Below are 20,448 nucleotides of genomic sequence, written 5' to 3' on the forward strand. Positions count from 1 at the left end.
ATGTGATGGAAGATACCGAAAAGGAGAAAATTTGAATGCATGTGATGGAAGATACAATGACAGAAAGTACCAAATGGATATACAATGGATGATCCAGTTATAAAGAGCAAATATGAAATCTAGTTTTATGTGTTTGCTCTCAAGTTGGAGCTCCAGTATATTTGGTGCATAAGTAGGTATACCAATTCAGGCTGGCCTCATCTGATACATGGTACTCGATGTTAATATAAGATACCTCCTCGTCATGTCATCACAAGAGTGCTACAACTCATGAAGATGATACGCACAACCCCTCTGATTTCATCTTGTTATTGGTCTAAATCTCACCTCCTACCCGGGCACTTGTTTGCCAAGAATGTTTGTACAATTTAAAGCGACGGTGATCAGAAATTTTAGCACAACCTTTTGGAAATTCTTGATTTATTGTTGTTGCGATCAATGTTACAATCAGTAGACTTTGGTATCCAGCAGCATGGGATATCTGAGGCAGTTGAAGATCATCAAATGCAGCAGTAAACATAAAAATAAACATTCCGCATCATCCAACTAAATCCAGCATGGACAATTCTTCTTCACTCACAAATGCCAGATCAATATAAACAAGAGTGTAAAAGAACCAACAATAATGCAGACAAAGCAAATCATAATCCAGTATGCAGCTCTTAGTTTGCTCCATGGTACAAATGACACTTTCTATACAACTCTCAGCTCTGTCCATGATACAAACTACACTCAAGTTCATCATAAATCAGTTACACACATGTAGTACAAATGCTAATACTTAAAATGTATCTAATTTCTCATGATTAGTAAAGGATGATTTACAGTAGCAGTTAATGGACTCGAGGTGTGCTAATATGAAAATGTTTAGATGAGTTTATTCAGATGACCCTTCTCAAACAGTTGGCATTACTGTGTCTCCTTCCAATAATTCTTCCAGCTCAACCATGAGATGAGCATCTGCAGCATCCTCTGATACATCCATAATGCTTTCTTGCAAAGCCTGTAAAAATGAAAATAACTTTAACTACAGTCCACAAGCTTGCAAAGGCAGGAGTGCACCAAACAAAAGCTAATTGCTGCCAGATAAATAACCACGGTGTTGTATAAAAAATATCTACCTACAGTTATTGTACATGCATTTGACGATTAGGCTTAGCTGCTAGCTGCATTTTAGAATAGCAATGCTCAACCAACAAAGCCTTGGTTTTAGCCTGAAAGAAGCAGGGGGTTAATGACTAAATCCAGAGCTCACTCGAGTCTTGAACCAAGAATGACAGATCTGAGCCAGTAGGTCTGCTCGTTCGGACATGCCCAGATAAAGACTAAGTCCTACAGCATTTGTAGAGATATTAAGTCTAACCAATCCTATTTGACTAGTGTAATTGCACTGAACCACAATTGGGCATTACACACAAAATCCAAGTTTTTCAATAGGAACACAGTTAACAATGAGAAGCATTGGCATCCCAAAATGTTAGCAGAATTTTGGGAATTATCAACAAAGTAGTAATATAACTTTCCTGTTGGGTGACCTCCAAAACAACATGCATTAACCAAGTAATGCATGCAGGATCATATAAGTTTAACCGTTCAGAAAGCACAAGTTGATGGTCACTGCTTTCAAAGAAGCAAAGAGGTGAAAGACTGTTTCTTAAAGGCAAGGAATGTGGAGAAGATAATACCACATTGATTTAAGGCAATTATATATCTGCATCATTAATTCATATAACACAAGTTAAAGAGAGTCATGAAGTCCACTACGGGAAAAATTTTCCCTATCTATTACTAAATAAAAACATAAATAAATAGAAGATAGAAAAACTTCAACGAATAAGAGAACCATAATAAGCCTAAGATACAAAAAGATGAGAACTTTCAATTTAAAATCCTACATACTCCTAACTCCTAAGACCTACTAGATTGGCAACTTTGTGTTACTTGGCATGTTGTAAAATTGAACAGACCAGAGCATATAAAAGAGATACCTTAGACTCCTGGAATTCTGTAACGACAGTTAGAAGCCTTCGGTATTGTTCTCTAGCTTCTGGATATTGAACCATAGACTTCACCCTCGCAAGTGCCTTCTGCATCCTAGCCTCTGTCTGTTTTCTGCCTTCTTGCAGGAAATCATAATCATCCTCCTTAGCAAGATGACATTGCATGGAAGTGCCCTCCAAAACGCCTTCAGACCGAAATCCACGTAACCCACTTCCTTTACGTCTCCAGCGCAGTATAACTTTTTCCACAATTCCTACTGACCACACAAATTTTTTATAACGCTTCCTGACTTGATGACCTCGTACATGAGCCTAGTCATCAAATACAAACTTCAGAAAAGAAAAGGTTTACGTAGAAATCTAATATATAAAAACATGGTACATGTAACAAAACTTTAGAGAAGCTAAAGTGCACGGCGGAGTGCTCAACTTCCAAATTATCAGGTATCCTCTAAATTATTAAACTCATCAAATAAAGTTTCAACATTTTTAAACAAGTGAAAAGCAAAATTCAATTTAAACAGAATAATTACTATAAAATGGACACTGGTTACTTAAAAAAGCAAGTTTATCTAACAAGTTTAGATTTTCCTAAGAGGATGTTTTGAACTAAAGAAAAACTTCATCAAACAACTCTCCTTAAATTAGTACAAACCAAGTCAAACTACTGCCCAGACACTAAGACTCATCTTCCAATCACCTAGTTTAGGTTCATATATTGATGCATAACATGCACCTAGCCCTAAGCTGTTTTTGAGCTACCAAGACAGTTTTTGTGTCTGGGACCTACGCAATCATACAAAGTTGAGATCCTACACATGAATAATAGGCCCATCAGGAAACATTTTGAAAGTACTGATGTATACTATCGAGCATGCGTACTAAGTACATGCGTGGAGCATTGTTTATATCTGCAATTTTCATGGCTATATAGAAGATAGAGAACAAAAATAACCAGGAGAACTAGACAAGTTAACAAAAAAATGAAAGCTGAGTTGTCACAAAATCAAGGTTTTTATGAAAATGCAGTGAGCACCCACACAGGTACAGTGAGAAGAATTGCTTTTCTGTAATGCAAGACAAGGCTATATTTTGTTGACTAGAACAGTGCTGATGCACCAATGTTTGAACAGGCTGATGTAATATGACCTCATGAAAAGTTGAAACCTGAAAAATAAGCTTAAATGTGCAAAGGAATACGAATATGTACATGCATATATGTCCTATGGCAAGGCAAACACTATGTATATCAAACATATCAGGCATGCATACATGTACAGAACATTAACCTAGTAGCTTTAGCAGAAGAATGCCAATTGTATAAAATGTGTGTATGACAGCAAAACAAAGTGATACGAAATTGCAAAATCATAGAAAAGCAAAGAACATCAATTACAAAATAGTGAAACTCAATATGCAGATGCACAAGCAAAGCGATCAGTTAATGTCAAACCTGGATCTTGACTATCCGTTGCATAATAATTAAGAAGTCTTTCCTCCCTTTCCATCCTCTAAATTTGTTTTGTATACGAATGGCAGCAGCATGCATAGGCATATCAGAATGTCCTGTTTTTTGTGACTTGATAGATAGAAGTGAAAGCGCTCGCTCATCTGACATAGCGGACTTGTCACCTCCAGACTCAATTTTCTTTCTATGAAATGATTGCACCCTAAAGACTTGGTAAATGCGAGCTGCAGCTTGAGAAGCATTACGAACAGCACTCAATGAATCCTTCAGCGAAAGTCCAGCCTGCATATCTCCATCAGCAACTGCAAGAGCTCTCTGTTCTGCATCATCAATGCCTGTCAAGCTGGCAACGTCTGCTATATCACTGCCCTTTGGGTCTAAAGTGAGGGAAGAAAGATGGCTAGTCAAAGATGATTCTGCCAGGAAACCAGCAATGCCTTTGTGACCATTTGCAGATGCCAAATCTGCAGGTGTTCTTCCTGAAGGAAACTCAGGGGTTGGATCTGTCAATAAACCAGGTGCTGCACCCATTGTAATGAGAGCACCAACTGTCCGCTCCCTGAAATGACAAAGAAAACAACAGTAAATATGGCTTACGATAGACAGGTACCAATAACTAATCAACAAAATTCTTGATGACAAAACATCTGAGGTACTCACCTGCCACAAAAAGCTGCCCAGTGTAATGCAGTCCACCCATGTGCATCTCTGAAGTTAATATTGACACCTGCAGTCACTGTTGGTTCTATAGCCCAATCATAACCAAGAGCAGCTGCTAGATGCAGCACGCCCTGCCCCTCTTCATCCCAGATATTGGGACCTTTATCATCTTTGGCAGATTTGTGTAGAAGCCAAATATGCAGCTTCTCTTGTAATAACATTTCAAGCAACTCTGCATTGTCAGCAGAATACCCATTTTCTTGACTTATTTTAGGCAGAGTATCATCAGCAGCTTCCATTTTAATTAAACTGATTTTACCTCCCAAATGAGCTTTCTTCCTATAATCTAAACTTTGGGAGTCAAGTGGCCCCAGAGACAGTAACTTATCAAGACGCATATGAAGAAGCATTTCATACGTGTTATTACTGCAGGAATCTATATTCTCTATATAGTGTGGATCACTTACACGGAATTCAAACTCCCTCACCTCACTACAAGCCAACCTGTTGGAACAGGTCACATAAAAAGGAACCCTTCCAGATTTATGTGGAGGAGCATGGCAACTAAGAATACCATCTCCTACAACCTCTGCTGGAACTTCAACTTCCCCAAACATGCATGACCATTTACAATTTTCTACATCTTGAGTCTTCAAGAATGTCCCAATAATTAAAACCTGTAATATACATCAGAAAGAATGATCAGGAAATGAAAACATATAGTATGCCAATATCAAACCATAACTGCAACTTTTAGGGTATAATAAAGGATATGTTGATGTTTCAAGTCCTAACTTCATCATTGAGGAAAGCATTAGATAGAAACATCCATTTCAGAGTGCCAGATACCTTAGTCTCCAAGCCAGCATAGACCCAGTTTGGAGAGAAATCAATTATACTGAAAAGCTGATCCTGTGAAAGTGAGAGGCTCATTATATATGCATCCAAAGGCTCATGATTTGAAATGCTAGAATCTTCAACAATGCCATCACTTCCAACAGCACTCCAGTATGCTCCAGAACTGGATTTTGTATGTGACTCATCAACCTCTCCAAGCTCTTTGCTCATCCACCTTGAAAAGCTATCATACTTCTTTAGGCCTTCAGTTTGTACTCTGGAGAGGTCCAATGTTGGTTGTTTTACCAGGGAAGTGTATTTATCACTTCCATCAATGGAAGTCTCGTTTTCCATGTTAATAGTTGATATAATAGCTGAATCAGTGTCAGCACTAGAAAGCTGGAACATAAAATATTACGAATGATTTAGTCATACTAATAAAGGCCAAAGCCTATAATAAAGATGAACTCAAAGCCTAAGCAGAGACAATTTTCAAGCCAATAAATATCCATGAAGCAAGAACCATGTGGAAGCTTGTGCATTAATATCACATTATCCAGCCGTCAGTGATCATCAGCTCATTCTAAGCTGGAGAGGTCCAATGTTGGTTGTTTTACCAGGGAAGTGTATTTATCACTTCCATCAATGGAAATCTCATTTTCCATGTTAATAGTTGATATAATAGCTGAATCAGTGTCAGCACTAGAAAGCTGGAACATAAAATATTACAAATGGTTTAGTCATACTAATAAAGGCCAAAGCCTATAATAAAGATGAACTCAAAGCCTAAGCAGAGACAATTTTCAAGCCAATAAATATCCATGAAGCAAGAACCATGTGGAAGCTTGTGCATTAATATCACATTATCCAGCCGTCAGTGATCATCAGCTCATTCTAAGCTGGAGAGGTCCAATGTTGGTTGTTTTACCAGGGAAGTGTATTTATCACTTCCATCAATGGAAATCTCATTTTCCATGTTAATAGTTGATATAATAGCTGAATCAGTGTCAGCACTAGAAAGCTGGAACATAAAATATTACAAATGATTTAGTCATACTAATAAAGGCCAAAGCCTATAATAAAGATGAACTCAAAGCCTAAGCAGAGACAATTTTCAAGCCAATAAATATCCATGAAGCAAGAACCATGTGGAAGCTTGTGCATTAATATCACATTATCCAGCCATCAGTGATCATCAGCTCATTCTAGTCTGTCATAAATAATACCACTTGCAAGTTCTTAATAAGGCTATTTCTGGGTTCAGGTTAATGACAGGACAGAAGTAATTATTTAAATTATAATATATGAAAAGAAATTATACTATCTTCCATGCAGTACGAAGATCCACCATGCAATATTTCAAATACCAGTGGGACCTGTACATTATTAACCAATATTTACCAGTCCGAAAAAGAACCACTATCAGCCCATAGGGCTCAGTTTTGATGTTGTCTTTTTCTTTTACCCGTTGATACAAGTGGATATACTGCCTAGTATACAAGTACACTGTCAATCTGACATGCTGAAAGTGGTAACAGAACAAAATTTTAAACATTGCAATTTTGTATAGTATTCAAAATCAATTAGAACAATCTGGAAATGTATGTTAATACAAATAGCAATAGTACCTGCCACTCAAATTTGTCTGATATAATGGAGTCATCTTGCCTGGTACCAGGATTCTCTGCATATAGGTCTGCATGTACAGAAGTTTGTTTACTACTAATTTCCTCTGTCGTAGCCTCTGTAATACCAGCTGATGACTGGAAAGATGGCATCTGATGTGATGTTGCACAATGTTCTAGGACTTCTTCCCATGATGCCAGATCTAACTGTGTTTTAGACCCAATAAATGTCAACCCTAGACCTGTTTCATTAAATACCCTACCTATGTCCTCTTGAGTAACTGAATAAAAATCTGATTTAGGTTCAGCATCATGTATTTCCTGAAAACCACCTGAAAGATATTGAACAAATTGTTTTTCTCAGTAGCATTCTACTAATTCATCTAAAAGAAACTACGAAAGAGTTTCACTCACATTGACTATCTATGGAAGGATCTGGAACATAAGAGTCCACAAATTGAACACCCGTCATTTGTCCATCATCATACTGCTGCATCTTAACGAAAGGGTGGTATCTGGAACTTGTTGGATAATTATCTGCTGCATCGAATTTCGCTTTAGATACACTGAAAGAAAAAGTGCATGATTGAAATACGAATCAGTGGATTTACACTTGTAATGCATAACAGCTTATGATTTTGTGTGAGTCATACCTGATTCAGCATCTTCATACTCTGAAGTGTGTAGACTAATAGGGCTTTCAACATCTGTTGCTTGTGAAGGCAGCTGACTATGATTTGTGATGGAATTAGAAGAGACAGGACTATCCACCTGGTTATCCTGGGGAACATCTTCAACTTCTCTATTGCGGCTGAAACTCGGTTTATGACCCTGGAGTAAATTCCAAAAGAAGCACATGAGATGAAAATTTTATCACATGTCCAACTATCAGGACAGAAACCTCTCTAGTGATTTGTATTCTGTATATCCTAGTCATTGACATTATCAGTATGATCTTCAAGATTTATGTATGTATGAAAAAGGTAATCATTGTAAATGAAGAATAATATGGTAGTCGAATGAAACACTTTTTAGAAGACAAATGGTGATGCTGACTAGATTTGACAAAAATTCTAAAAAAAGGGTGGCCTAGTGCAGAAGACTCCCACCAATAAGGTATCTGGAAAAGGTCACCGTGTATGTAGTCTTACCACTGCATGCAAGCAGAATTACTAAGGAGTAACCTAACCCTAACACTAAGAGTCGATCTTAATTTGACAAAATCATCTATAAACTCGTTTCGAATCATCAAAATTCACTCCGTTAGAAAGGACAATGGTATGAATTATTTGCATTGATAAAGCAAAACATTACCAGTATAACATGTAATACAGCCAAGGAAGCCCAATAATAAGAATAGGTGATATACCTGGTTACTTTTAGGTTCACCAACACCCTCAAAGTGAAAAAAGAGACATTTCAAGGACATCAAAAAAGAGCAAAGTATAATATGCCCATATAAATTTGCCAAAATACATAAATAATCATCCAAAATGTATATTTGCATAGATACCCCAGTAAACCCAAATCATAGACACTAGAGCCCATGCACTTGTAAATTCCAGTTATTTAAGGCCAATGCTACAAGAAATCATCTAAGCCCCTTGGTATTTACCATGAATGCCCATATAAGAATTAGATTTAGCACAGGTGTCCTTTCAAACATACTTGTGTAACCTCACAGGTTCTTGGTGTCAGTAGCAAGGCAACTGAGATTTTTCTTAGATATTGATGCACAAGGTAATTATACCGTTTGATAAAGAACATTTTCAGAATACTGATGCACAGTGGGTGTTATATCATTTGTTAAAGAACATTCTTTAGATTAACAGAAGATTCCATACCCACAAGAATACTGATGCTGATGCAAACAAATTGGCTTTACAAGAGTATGTACAAATAAACATTTTGGAAGTAACAAACATGCAATCTGTCCAACCTGTAGGGACATATGTTCAAAAATTTTTACTACAGAAATTATTGAAACAACATTTAGTAATAGAAAAAATTATAAGCATGCAGTCAAACTCAAGATATGCTTACTAAATGATCTAGGAGTAAAAAATCATGATTATTTTGACAGCTACCTACCAAGAAAAGCATGCAGAAACAATGATTTGAAGAAGGATACAGGATTTCTTAGTTTAAACTTTAAAGGAAAAATAAGCACACAATACTGTGTCTCCAGTCTTCCACGTCATTTCAAGAGTCACTAAGATTTGTTTTCCCAAGTGATCATAATTAATACACAACATATATTTTCAATTTAACATAACTTTAGAAAATGATTTAGCCAGAAAATAATCGTGCAAAAATCTGACATAAATGCAAGAATGGCACAACCAAAGCATAGAAAATAGCAGATATTGCACCAACATTGATTTTGTTTGGATAAGTGGATAAGTCCATGGTTGTTTTGGTGGACATATACTGAAATGCATGCAACAATAGCCGAAGATACAGTGCATCATAACTCCCTCATGGCAATAACTAAGTTGCTAATGTCAGAGGTTTGCTAGAAGAATAGCTTTAGATAATGGATAACAAACATAGAGATCATCGTATCTATGCTGACATATGAATATATGTGTATAAATATATAACATGTAAAAAAACTTGTACTTAATAAACTAACTGATTGAGACAGAAGAGAGCACAAGAATCTGAACATAAGAATGGGTTACAGGCATTACTTAATTTGCTGAACATTGAGGAACTCCTTTTTAATTACTATGCTAAAAAGAAATCCAAGCAAAACAAACCAAAGGAAAAAAGTGAGTTACAACCTTGACTTCAAGATAGTGAACAAGAACAATGTGCATGAAGTCCCTGCATGAATCAAAATGTTGTGTCAAAGAATCAATGTCAAATTTCAGATTAAGAAAACCAGCATGTCTGAAAAAACAAGGACATAAAGTTCATATATGTTACTGAAAGCATCCATAAGCATACAAGGAACACAAAGTAGAGACTCATCAACAGCGGAAACTTGTATAGAGTAGATGAATTGTTTGAGATTGATAAAAAAATATTTTTTTCCAAGAAAAATATGAACTTATAACTTTGTTTAATTATGATTGTGGTACTCTTTCATGTTGTGATGAACTTTCCCTGGACCCATGTTCTTCAATGGCAGAACTCAGCTCTTCCAGAACAAATGATAATGAAGAAAGGCCTCTCTATCAAGCAGTAGATATGAATGTAAATATCAGCATCTCATATTTCCTTGAACTAATTCGAAAAGGAACTAGAAATTATTCTTGCTCAAGCTATGCAGTAAAAGTAAACAAAGAGTCTCCACAATAATTAACATCTGGTCAGTATTAGAATATGAAAAAGATCTAGTCAATCATATTCTGGAACCTTCTCAACATAAAGAACAAGCTCAAAGTCTGGTTGCATTTTCTATTCTAGGTGAAAGTAGTGAAGGAATCACAATATTTTTTACAACTCTTAGGAATGGAAGTGGACCAAACCAATGAGCAAAACTAGAATCATGGCAAAACCTACACACACTATTTGGGTCAATTGCTGACATGAACAAACAATAAGATTTTTCCATCACAAAAAATTGTGGGTAATAGTAGCTTAATTAGCACCAACTAGCCTCAAAGTTCTAAGAAAATTTATTCTGCTTAAATTTGGTTTATGATATGAGCACCAACTTTAGAAAACTAAAATGTCAGGTTAACAGCCACTCAATGTTTTTTAAGATCCCATTTATACTAAAATTGCAGTCAAAGGCTAGCAACTCGAACAAACCCCAATTGCCTAGGCTATTCTTATTTAAAGTCACCATATGTACACATGTTCAACCATGATCATTGGTGTATGAATAGATGAATGTAGCATCATCTACAATTATACATTGCTTAAGTTTGAATTCAATTATGATAGAAATGAACCTTGTTTATTCTATTTTTCTACATCTAATTGTTTTATTAATCTGTAATATATCTTTCAAGTATTTTTGGACTTGAAACCACCTTTCATGAGATTGATCAAAATCATTGGTGTGATATTTGTTCAAATGTAATATATCTTTCAAGTATCTTTCATGAGATTGAACTGGGCAACCACCTGTCGCCATATGCTATCAGACATCTCAGTAGCCATGGCTTTCAAATTGATGGGAAAAGGCTTTGTCATGATGACATGACAGTTTGATCTGGACCTCTTATCATAACTCCAAGACTTGGATTTTATCATCACAGTATGATCTGGATTTGATTTTAAAAACAACATAATCCAAGGGGGATATTTATTTGATTTTCCACCAAACTTTAAGAAAGATGATTTTCCACCAAACTTTAAGAAAGAGAAGGCCAACATGTCATCAAACATAAACATGTAACAGATGATCTGTCTGGCAGCATTGTGATTGCACCACGGCTAGCACTGGAAACCTCTTCACGGACAATAGCTTGGGATCATATTTTCCTAGACTAGATTGTATGTCTGACCAAGATATGACAAACACTTTCAGAACCAAAACTTGAACTGTGTTAAGAAAAAAAAGCATAAAGTGTACATTAATTCAAAAGAGAACACCGCAAATAGTGTTTCTGCAATTTGTTGAGAACACAACAAATAGATTACCTGCAATTTGTGGAGGAAGGCTCATGAAATAAGGAAAGACAACAAGATTGATTTAAACAAGAAAAGTCATTCTGGCTCCTTATAGTACTCAATGGCTCTTACATCATCATATTACAACTTTCAAATTACATAAACCATTTTGAAAATGTTGGGGGATCTGAACTGAGACACACTTATGCTTAAATGAACAAGCAATATATGGTTATACTTATATCCACATAAAGACTCTGTAAATACTTTTAGATAAATGTACAATCAGTTAGTTGGATAGTTATAAGTACTCTAATAGTCTAATAAAAGTAAGAATTTGATAAGTCATACTCAAGTGCTCCAATAAGAGTAGGAATTTGATAACCCTGATTGTGCCCTCCCATTAACCACTTAATAAAATTCATGTCACAACTCACTAGCTTGACAGGTCTATAGCCACATGATCCAAGATATGATAGTACATCTATCAAACTCCTATGAACCAATTCAAGTGTAATATCCTAATTTTAATTAGGAGTGAATTGGTAATTTGATTTCATATATGAATCTAGGGTTAGGGTTAAACCCCCCTCCCTTTTATATATAATCGTCATCTTCTAATAGAGAGCACCACCAATGAGGAAGGAGGAGGAGAGATACTAGGGCATCACCTACAAGAAACAAAGTTAGGGATCTTATTTCTTTCTTTTCTTCTATTCTTTTTCCATTGATTTAGACAATAAGATCTAGATCTTGTTCCTCTTCTATTGGCACTTCATGTCATCCATGATGATCTACTAGGTCTTGATTATTTATACTAAGTTAAAAGGATATTGAACAAATCATCTTCATATAACCTGAAACCCGAAACCCATGATTGAGTAGGAAGTTATATATTGAAGTTGGATGTTTCTGTTAATTTCAAGGATTTTAATTTTGAATAATACCGCCCGTACCGAGCGATACATACCGGTATGTCAGCAGACCGATAGGCGGTAGCGTCGATTGGGGCTGTTTCTACGCTGTTATCACCCTAAATCAACCATCAACGCCCGCTACCGAATGGTATTAGCAGAGGGGGTAGAAAGAAGAGGCCAAAGAAAAGAGAAAACCTGAAGATCCGACACTGCTCTCCTTCGACGATCCCGATCCGTCACCACCCTCCCTCGCTGGACGCCGCATATGATGTCACCTCCTCATTTGAGGCGACGAGGCCTCGGCGACTTCACCTCATCCACGCGGGGAGAGAAGAAGCCTCGGCGACGGGGAGAAGCGGTTTCTTCTCCCCACGCAGGCAGAAGGAACAAGGCTTTTTTTTTTTTGCTTTTTTGAGCGAGGAGAAGGAACCCTCAATTTCTTTTTCCGTTTTTTTTTTGTTCGGGGAAACCGAGCGACATTACCTTTCTCCTTTTTTTTTTGCACAGGGAGAAGGAAACGATTTCTTCTCCCCACGCAGGTAGAAACCGAGCAACATCGTCTTTTTTTCGCGCAGGGAGAAGGAAACATCCTCCTCACGCGGGTAGAGCGCGGGGAGTATCAAGGCGACGTAGTTTATATATATATATATATATATATATATATATATATATACACCGAAATATACCGCTCAGTATACTTATACCGTAACATACTGAGCTGAGTTCGAAACTTCGATACGGTACGAAATTACGAACCTTGGTTAATTTTACCTTTTAAATCATCTATCAGATTGGTCTAGATCTAAAAAGAAGAAAAATCTATTTGTAAATATAGTTAACATAATTTTTCTGGAAGATAGCCTTGCCTATGGCCTTTAACCAAACCGATACAATCCCAATCACAAGCATCAACCAACCTATAAACCAATTAGCCATCACTTCATATTTGACAAAGATGGGTCAACTTGCAAACTTTGTAGAACTAACCCAATTTGTCATTTGTATGTCATAATAGCATGTGACATGTAACTCATCATTTAGAGTTTGATCACAATAAGTTGTTACAAATCTGCACGAAACCAACACTCAACCAGTCAATTGGGTTAGGATGAGATATAGAGAAAAGAGAGAAGCTAGGGTAAAGTAAAGGCTACTAATAAAAAGGAAAGGAGATAAGAGAAAAAGGAAAAACAAAACGAAAATCAAAGCTGCAATAAAAAGAATAGTAGTAAGAGAAAGCTCGTAAGTATATTTCTATACATATACAACAATAATACGTGGAAAATGGTGGCAGTAAACTTTAATGCTAAAATATAGAAAACTAATTTCTCATAACTTAAATCGAAAAAATTGATGAATTTAATCAATTTCTATTTAAGTGAGTTGGATCTGCACAGCAAGAGGCTTAACCAATATCAAATTAGATTAAACTCATTTATAATCAAGTGATCTACATGCATCGATGCTGGTACACAAGTTAGCTATGGGTGTCCAAGCAATAGTCTCAATTCACACACTCCATTAAGGAGATATTAATAATTTGTCATGTACGCAGATTAACCAAGACACATAGTTCAAACTTCAGAGGAAGAAAAAGTAAATGGATTCCACATGGCTATATGGCCCCTCAAGGCACCAACATCAATGTATATAAATCATTTGATCACAGATGAATCTAATTGAATTTAGTCTTGTTAAGCCCCATAGCTCTTCAGATCCAACCCACTCACAGAAAATTTGATTAAATCAATCAATTTTCTCATTGATTTAAGTTATGAGAAGTTATTTTTTTTCAAAGCATTAAAGCCGCATTAAAGAAAGTTTTTGCACTGCTACCTTTTTCTACAAATTATTGATGCATACATATACACAAACTTTCTCATACTGCTCTTTTTTTTAATCACAACCTGTACTTTCCTTTTTCTCCTACTCTTTTTTTTTTTCACAGTATTCACTTTCCCCTACATTCTCCTTTTTCTTTTTCTATATCCATTCAACCCAATTGATCAATTGAGTGCAAGCCAAACTTATTGCAACTTATTATGATCAAACTCTAAATGATAAACTACAGGCCACATGATATTGTGGCAGATGATAAGTTGAGTAAGTTCTACAAGGACTGTAAGTTGACCCATTAGTATCGAATCTAAAGTTATAGATGACTGATTTATAGATAAATTGAAAAAAATTCAACTTCAAAATATGACTTCCTCCTCATGATCACGGATCATATGAAGATGATCTGTTCAATATCCTTTACCTTAATATAAATAATCAAAACATAATAGATCACTATGCATGATATGAAGTGTCAATAGAAAAGGAACAAGATCTTATCATCAAAATCAATGAAAAAAGAATAAAAATAAAAAAAGAGATAAGATCCCTAACTTTGTTTTTTGCAAGTGATGTCTTGGCATCTCCCCTCCTTCCTCGATAGTTGCGCTTTCTACCATGAGAGAAGAGGATGACAACTATAAATAAAAAAGGATGGGGTTTAACCCTAACCCTAAATTCACTCATGATATCAAATTATCAATTTGCCCCTAATTAAAATTAGGGTACTGCAGTTCCACCTCCCTTCAAAAAAATTGGCCCTCCAAATTTCACTAAAAATGTTGCTATTGCATTACTCTAACCTCATATTTTTATTTCTTTTTCTCAACAAAAAAATCTAGAACCTTAGCAGAGGTAATGGATCCCATAATCATTCAGCTCCTCAAAATCGTTGCTCTAATACCATCTCTTTCACACCACAATTTGACTTTAGATCCGAGTTAGGTCAAATCAGGGTGTGTCATCAAGTCTCCTCCACTTACGATGTGGAAGTAAACTGAGGTGTTATAATCTTTTCAACCTAAGACTTGGCATCCTCATCAACACTCAAACGTAGCCTAAAATCAAACTCGAATATAGTACACATGGCGTGCCCCGTGCCAACTATAATAATGTTTGTCATAACTCGACCTGATGGAATAAGCAACCCACTAACTTGATAGATTTATAAATACAAGAACAAAAATGATTAAATCTAAGTTAATAGTAGTTCACTCATTAATATGAATAAATTCAAGTCTTCTCTCACTTTCGATGTGGAACTAAAGTGCTATAATTTATCGTTTTCTTCCAGAGAAGCATTTAACAAGATCAATTAGTAGAGATTTCTAGACATAGTAAACGCATGTACCTAGAAATTTTAAATTTGTCTTTGAAATTAATAACTTATGTTTTGGGCAGTAGTTTCCATGTAAATCAAGTGGAATATAAATCTCATAAGCTGATCGATTTTTGCCATATCCTTGCTCTATCAGCAGGTTGAAGCCCTCTTGGTGAATAAATCTCAAGTTCAAAAATCAACTTCTCAGACACTTATTGTAGTTTGCACAGTGTTCATAAACGCACTATGTGCTGTAGAGATACAATTTCATACATCAAAGAACATAATTTCAGATCTTTGCTTAGAGATCTGATCAATTAATACATCAGAACAAGTCATCCAAATTAAATTTAAAAAATCAATCAACTGAAAGCACCTTGATAAGATTAGCGTTCAGAACGAAGTGCTGCAATGAATTAAACTTAACAGGAAAGATTAAATAGCAAGATATTTTAACAAGCTTAATATCTTATATGGGCATGCTTCATAACATATCACACAAATAAGAATCCATAGAAAAACTAAATCACCATACAAGAAAAAAATTTAACACATACATTGCCAAAGGGAAAACATAGTAAAAATTATATTCTGCAACTCACTCTTCCAGCATCCAATAACTCCGTCTTTGGAAATTTACGTTCTCTTCACCATGGGCATAATAGCAATGAAGCACCTCAACACTTCCAGCCTGAAAATCAGTCCATTTATGAAGATATGGATTCCAAAAAATATCTCATTCTTAAAATAACAAATATGACACATTCTACTGAACAAAAAGATTTGAAACCAGATAAGTGTACCATCTCATGAAGTAGTTAGCCACAAATACCACTGTCGAGCACCATTCAAGCACCAAAATTAAATTATGGGCACTAGAACTCAGCTGAGGTTCAGGCTTTATGACATCATAATTAAATAATTACAATATTTCTCATACCCAGATGAGGTGTTCATGTAACAATGATGTTGTATTGGACCTTAGTAAATCATGTGTCACACATCTTTTTTATTCTGATCATCAAAACTATTTAGTGTAGTTTTCTCATTTCAGTAATTCTAGATGTGTTCTTGCCTTTGTTCATTTTTGAATCAATCCAATCTATTCTGATCCTAAGTCAAAAAAATGTCAATCCTGGTTGCACTATTTCATACCTTCCCAAGAATGTACGTCTACAGAACATAAAAACATATATTAAAGAACTATAAATAGAAAGATACACAGGAAGCATATAATGCAGGTCATGATTATAAATTTTCCTAGATGAAGTGATTGTTTGTGCACAAGTAACACACATGAAATTAAGATTTAATTGGAAGTTTAGATAAGCCACAAGATATACAACAGTGCAATTCTTCTCCAACCAAAATGACTGGACATTAATTTGCCATTCTGCCAAATGCAAGAGAACTATGACAAAAGCCTGAGCCTATACTCCTTGTCCTCCCTCCTGAGTAGATGTTAATTAAGTAAGCATTTAGATACCAATGTACTGGAGTTTTTGTCTGATAACAGATACTCAAGAAATTGGAGACAATTTATTACTAAAGAACATTTCTTTCTCAAAGAATTTTTCAAATTTGATTCCTCTGATACTCGGTTCTATAATTATTAAGAATGATTGCAAAGTCAATTACATATTTTTGTATATTCATTTTTTGTAATTTATGCACAACAACAAAACATAATGTTACAATTATTTGGTACCAGCTACATGATTTTTTCGTAGTTAAAACAAGAACAAAGAAATCTCTTTTTTATTAGTTCTAGAAAAAAATTTGTATGTCACTCTCCAGCTCTTGTTGCACCACTAATAATAATTGTCTCATCTCAGCTTCTATTTCAAATGATTTTTCTTCATTCATCCTATATCAGGGCTGCTTCTAACAGTTTGTAAATGAAATTTTTTCTTATTCTATCTTTTACATTACCAACAAATGCATCGCGACACTCTCATCTCAACTACACTAACCTTTTTGCAAGATATTTATAAATTGCCTAATGCTCCAGTCCAGAAAACATGAACAACCTTTTAAATGTCTTACAAGTTTTCCTTTAGATATAAGAATCTTACAATGCTCACACAAGACTCACAATGCCTCTATGTGGTTTAATTGTTAACATTTTCAGAGAAGAAAGCAATATAATCAAGGCAACATAACTGCTGTGGCCTGTTTGTATAACAGCACGCACATCATAATAGATACATCTGAATGTCAGAACAGAACAGCACAGTGAAAGGCCTAACCAACAAATATACAATTATCAACTCTTTGGGTAGAACATGCCGAAGGCATCAAATTAATATCACTTACTTTTAGTCTCTCATGAGCTTCTTTCACAGTCTTCCCATCTTTTTTCTTTCTCCAGTTATGACCATCCTTCCTAAAGTATCTCAATACTTTGCGATCAAATAGAAAAAGAGAGCCACCTGGAAAAAGAATAAAAATTTGTTGCACATCTGAGAACGACTATCATGAAAAAGTACACAAGGAATTTGTATACAACTGAATGATTAGATGAAAGAAAATACTTCCACAATAATTGATGAATGTGGTTGAGCTAGATAAACAAAATCAACATGAATGGAATTTGTGGTAGAAGGTCATACTAGGTGGTTTATTTGGTGGCTCTGGCGCAATATGAAATTTCCTATAGTTCCGAAGTATTTCACAAATTTCAGCAGGGCGTAACCAGCGATGTTGTGCTTCCAGAAGGATCTGTTCGATATCTGAACATGAATAGGGAATCACCAGATCATCGAAGAGATATATGAAGATGTTATCAGCCATGTAAAAGTGGCTAAAACAATTATGCAGTCACCAAGTTTTATTCAGCTAATGACCTTAAACCTATGCTTGAAACTTGGTACTGATTAAAAGAACAAAGTAATTTCTAAACTTTAGAATGCACTATTGAGATGCATGGGGTGAATGGTTAGTTGTACACAAAAATGAAACAGGCCAAATAGGTTGCTCGACTGTAGAAAAGAAGTGATAAAAAAAACAGATAGAACATATTTTTAGCATCTTATGTAAAAAAGTTATGTTATATATTTACATGACTCAATATATTTACATTGCGTTGCCTGGGGAGAAGATCCTCCCGGATAAGTACCTCCGCAAAAAAATAAAAAGAAAAAAGATCTTTCCATAACTATACATAAGAAAAATACCCTCTGAATTGCTGCAAAAGTTATTCTATTTAACTTTTTCCTGGCATCAGAAATTAAAAACATGTAATTCAAGCAAACGAGGTTCCTCTGCATGATCCACGTCCACAATGGCTAGAAACTATCAATCATTGACGATCGATGACCATCAAATGTGCAATGTAATCAACTTGTTTAGTGAACTACAGGCCATGGAGAAATGCAGCTTGAAGCACCATAACCAATTGAATCAGACTCTCTCAGACGTTCACCAAGATAAAGCCTGTCCTTTTAACAAAACCAGATGATCATTACATGCCTGTACAATTGTTGGATTATCAGTTTAAAGTGAAATCACAACATTCCTTTAGATGCCGCCCTATATACTCAACATTTCTGTCAAATCTGCTGTTACTCCCTATCATACAAGGTTTCCTGATCTTCCTGCTGCCACTTCAGCTATACGTCAGCCAATTTCCCGTTTATAACGAAAATAAAAACGATGTTAAACCAACGTTAACATTTTAAGTAAATGTTTCCCCACATCCCATCCATCATCCACAGTTTATATGACCGGGCTCACAGAATTTGTCCACAAAAACAGCGACTATTACCACCATGTGGGCCAAGGTCTATTATTAGCCGCTTCACAATTAGCTTACGCACATGAAAGAGCCAGGACAGACAATTAGAACCCTGAAAGATTACCAGAGAACACGTACAAAGCAAAAACACAGGATTTTCGATATGTAACACTAGGAAAAACAAACATCGGGGTAAGATATGTCAAAAAGACGCTTACCAACATCATGAACCGAGTAAATAAAAAAAAAGGGAAATGATAAGGAACCGTATTATTACCGAGTTGAGGCGTCAATGAAAACAGCCTGGTCTCCGCCATCGATTACCCACAAAAATTCAGAGATCCGAAGCTTGATCTGGAAACCCTAGCGCTCCTATAGCGCTTCTAACATCGGAATCAGAAGCGCTGGAGCCGATGAGTGCAGTAGAGGTACCGCTGGATCGGTTAATCGCAAGGATCAAAGAACGGGAACGAATCGACGATTACACTGTCAGGATCTAGAGGGATCCACAAGAGAAGGATCGGGCATTCTGCTTCGCAGGAGGAAGGGATAAAGATTAGATAGGGGGAAAGAGAGACCGATAGGAAGACCGAGAAAAGCCGCCGAGTTGGAACAAATGGGAGCGTCGATGGCGCCCATTTGACGGAAAGGCCCCTCGGTGCCCGACGATGTTACTGCCACGTCGCCACGGGGCTTTGCCGTCCGTTTACGGCGTCTCGAAAGTAAAACCGTCACCGCATGCGATACGCAAGTGAGGAACATGGACGGTGGATCATGCGATCGCATACCAATAACTATGCGGAAACAAATACTCTGTGGCGGCCGTTACGCGACGAGTCGTTTTCGGTCACGTGAATCGTCAAAGTCGCGGCGAGTGGAGTCCAGCTTGAAGACGTACTAAAACGAGAGAGATTTCTTTGGAGCTGCTTGTGGACACCGTCGGTGAATCTATCTTGCGAAGATCCCTAATCTTCTCCTCAAAGCATCTCCATCTTCCGATAATTAAACAAATTAAAAGAATATTCGCCGAATCCAATATACGACTGATACATCAGCATCTTGTTAAGTATTGACGCTTCGTATTATTTTGACCCGGTCAACGTGTTTTAATTGCAATGTCTCCCAATAAAATAACGTCTTATTCCAAAGGGAAACAAATATTTAGGATAATATGGAATCAATGCCCTTCAGCGTTGACTGAGGCGGGCGGCTAAAGTGAGTCGTGTTTGGGATGAGGAAACTGAAAATTGTATATATATATATATATATATATATATATATATATATATATATATATATATATATATATATATATATATATATATATATATATATATATATATATATATATATCGATAACGAATATTAAATTAACAATCTAAATACATAAAAACTTTAAATAGATACATTGATAGCCAAAAATGATAATAATTGGATAAAGAAGTAGATACTTAAGTACATCCAAATATAGATATAAGT

The 20,448-nt window shown here is 35.9% G+C and overlaps 1 protein-coding gene across 2 annotated transcripts; it reads right to left on the reverse strand.

The window, feature by feature from the left end:
- Nucleotides 1-608: 608 nt before the first annotated feature.
- Nucleotides 609-19,568, reverse strand: LOC135628489 (calmodulin-binding transcription activator 3-like). 2 transcript variants are annotated; one of them, XM_065135175.1, is made up of 13 exons: nucleotides 19,247-19,568; nucleotides 17,846-17,965; nucleotides 17,550-17,665; nucleotides 15,836-15,924; nucleotides 9,377-9,419; nucleotides 7,244-7,421; nucleotides 7,005-7,127; nucleotides 6,594-6,922; nucleotides 4,978-5,364; nucleotides 4,129-4,805; nucleotides 3,454-4,027; nucleotides 1,989-2,312; nucleotides 609-1,003 (listed from the first exon to the last, which is right to left on the reverse strand). In XM_065135175.1, the coding sequence occupies exons 1-13, from the start codon at nucleotides 19,284-19,286 to the stop codon at nucleotides 896-898; spliced, it is 3,108 nt and encodes a 1,035-aa protein (XP_064991247.1). In that variant the 5' UTR covers nucleotides 19,287-19,568; the 3' UTR covers nucleotides 609-895. The 2 variants fall into 2 exon arrangements, with proteins under 2 accessions (XP_064991247.1, XP_064991242.1); XM_065135170.1 differs by having other exon boundaries at nucleotides 7,005-7,130.
- Nucleotides 19,569-20,448: the final 880 nt, after the last annotated feature.

Source organism: Musa acuminata, chromosome BXJ1-3 (assembly GCF_036884655.1).
Source record: "Musa acuminata AAA Group cultivar baxijiao chromosome BXJ1-3, Cavendish_Baxijiao_AAA, whole genome shotgun sequence".
In the NCBI taxonomy this organism is placed as follows: Eukaryota; Viridiplantae; Streptophyta; class Magnoliopsida; order Zingiberales; family Musaceae; genus Musa; species Musa acuminata.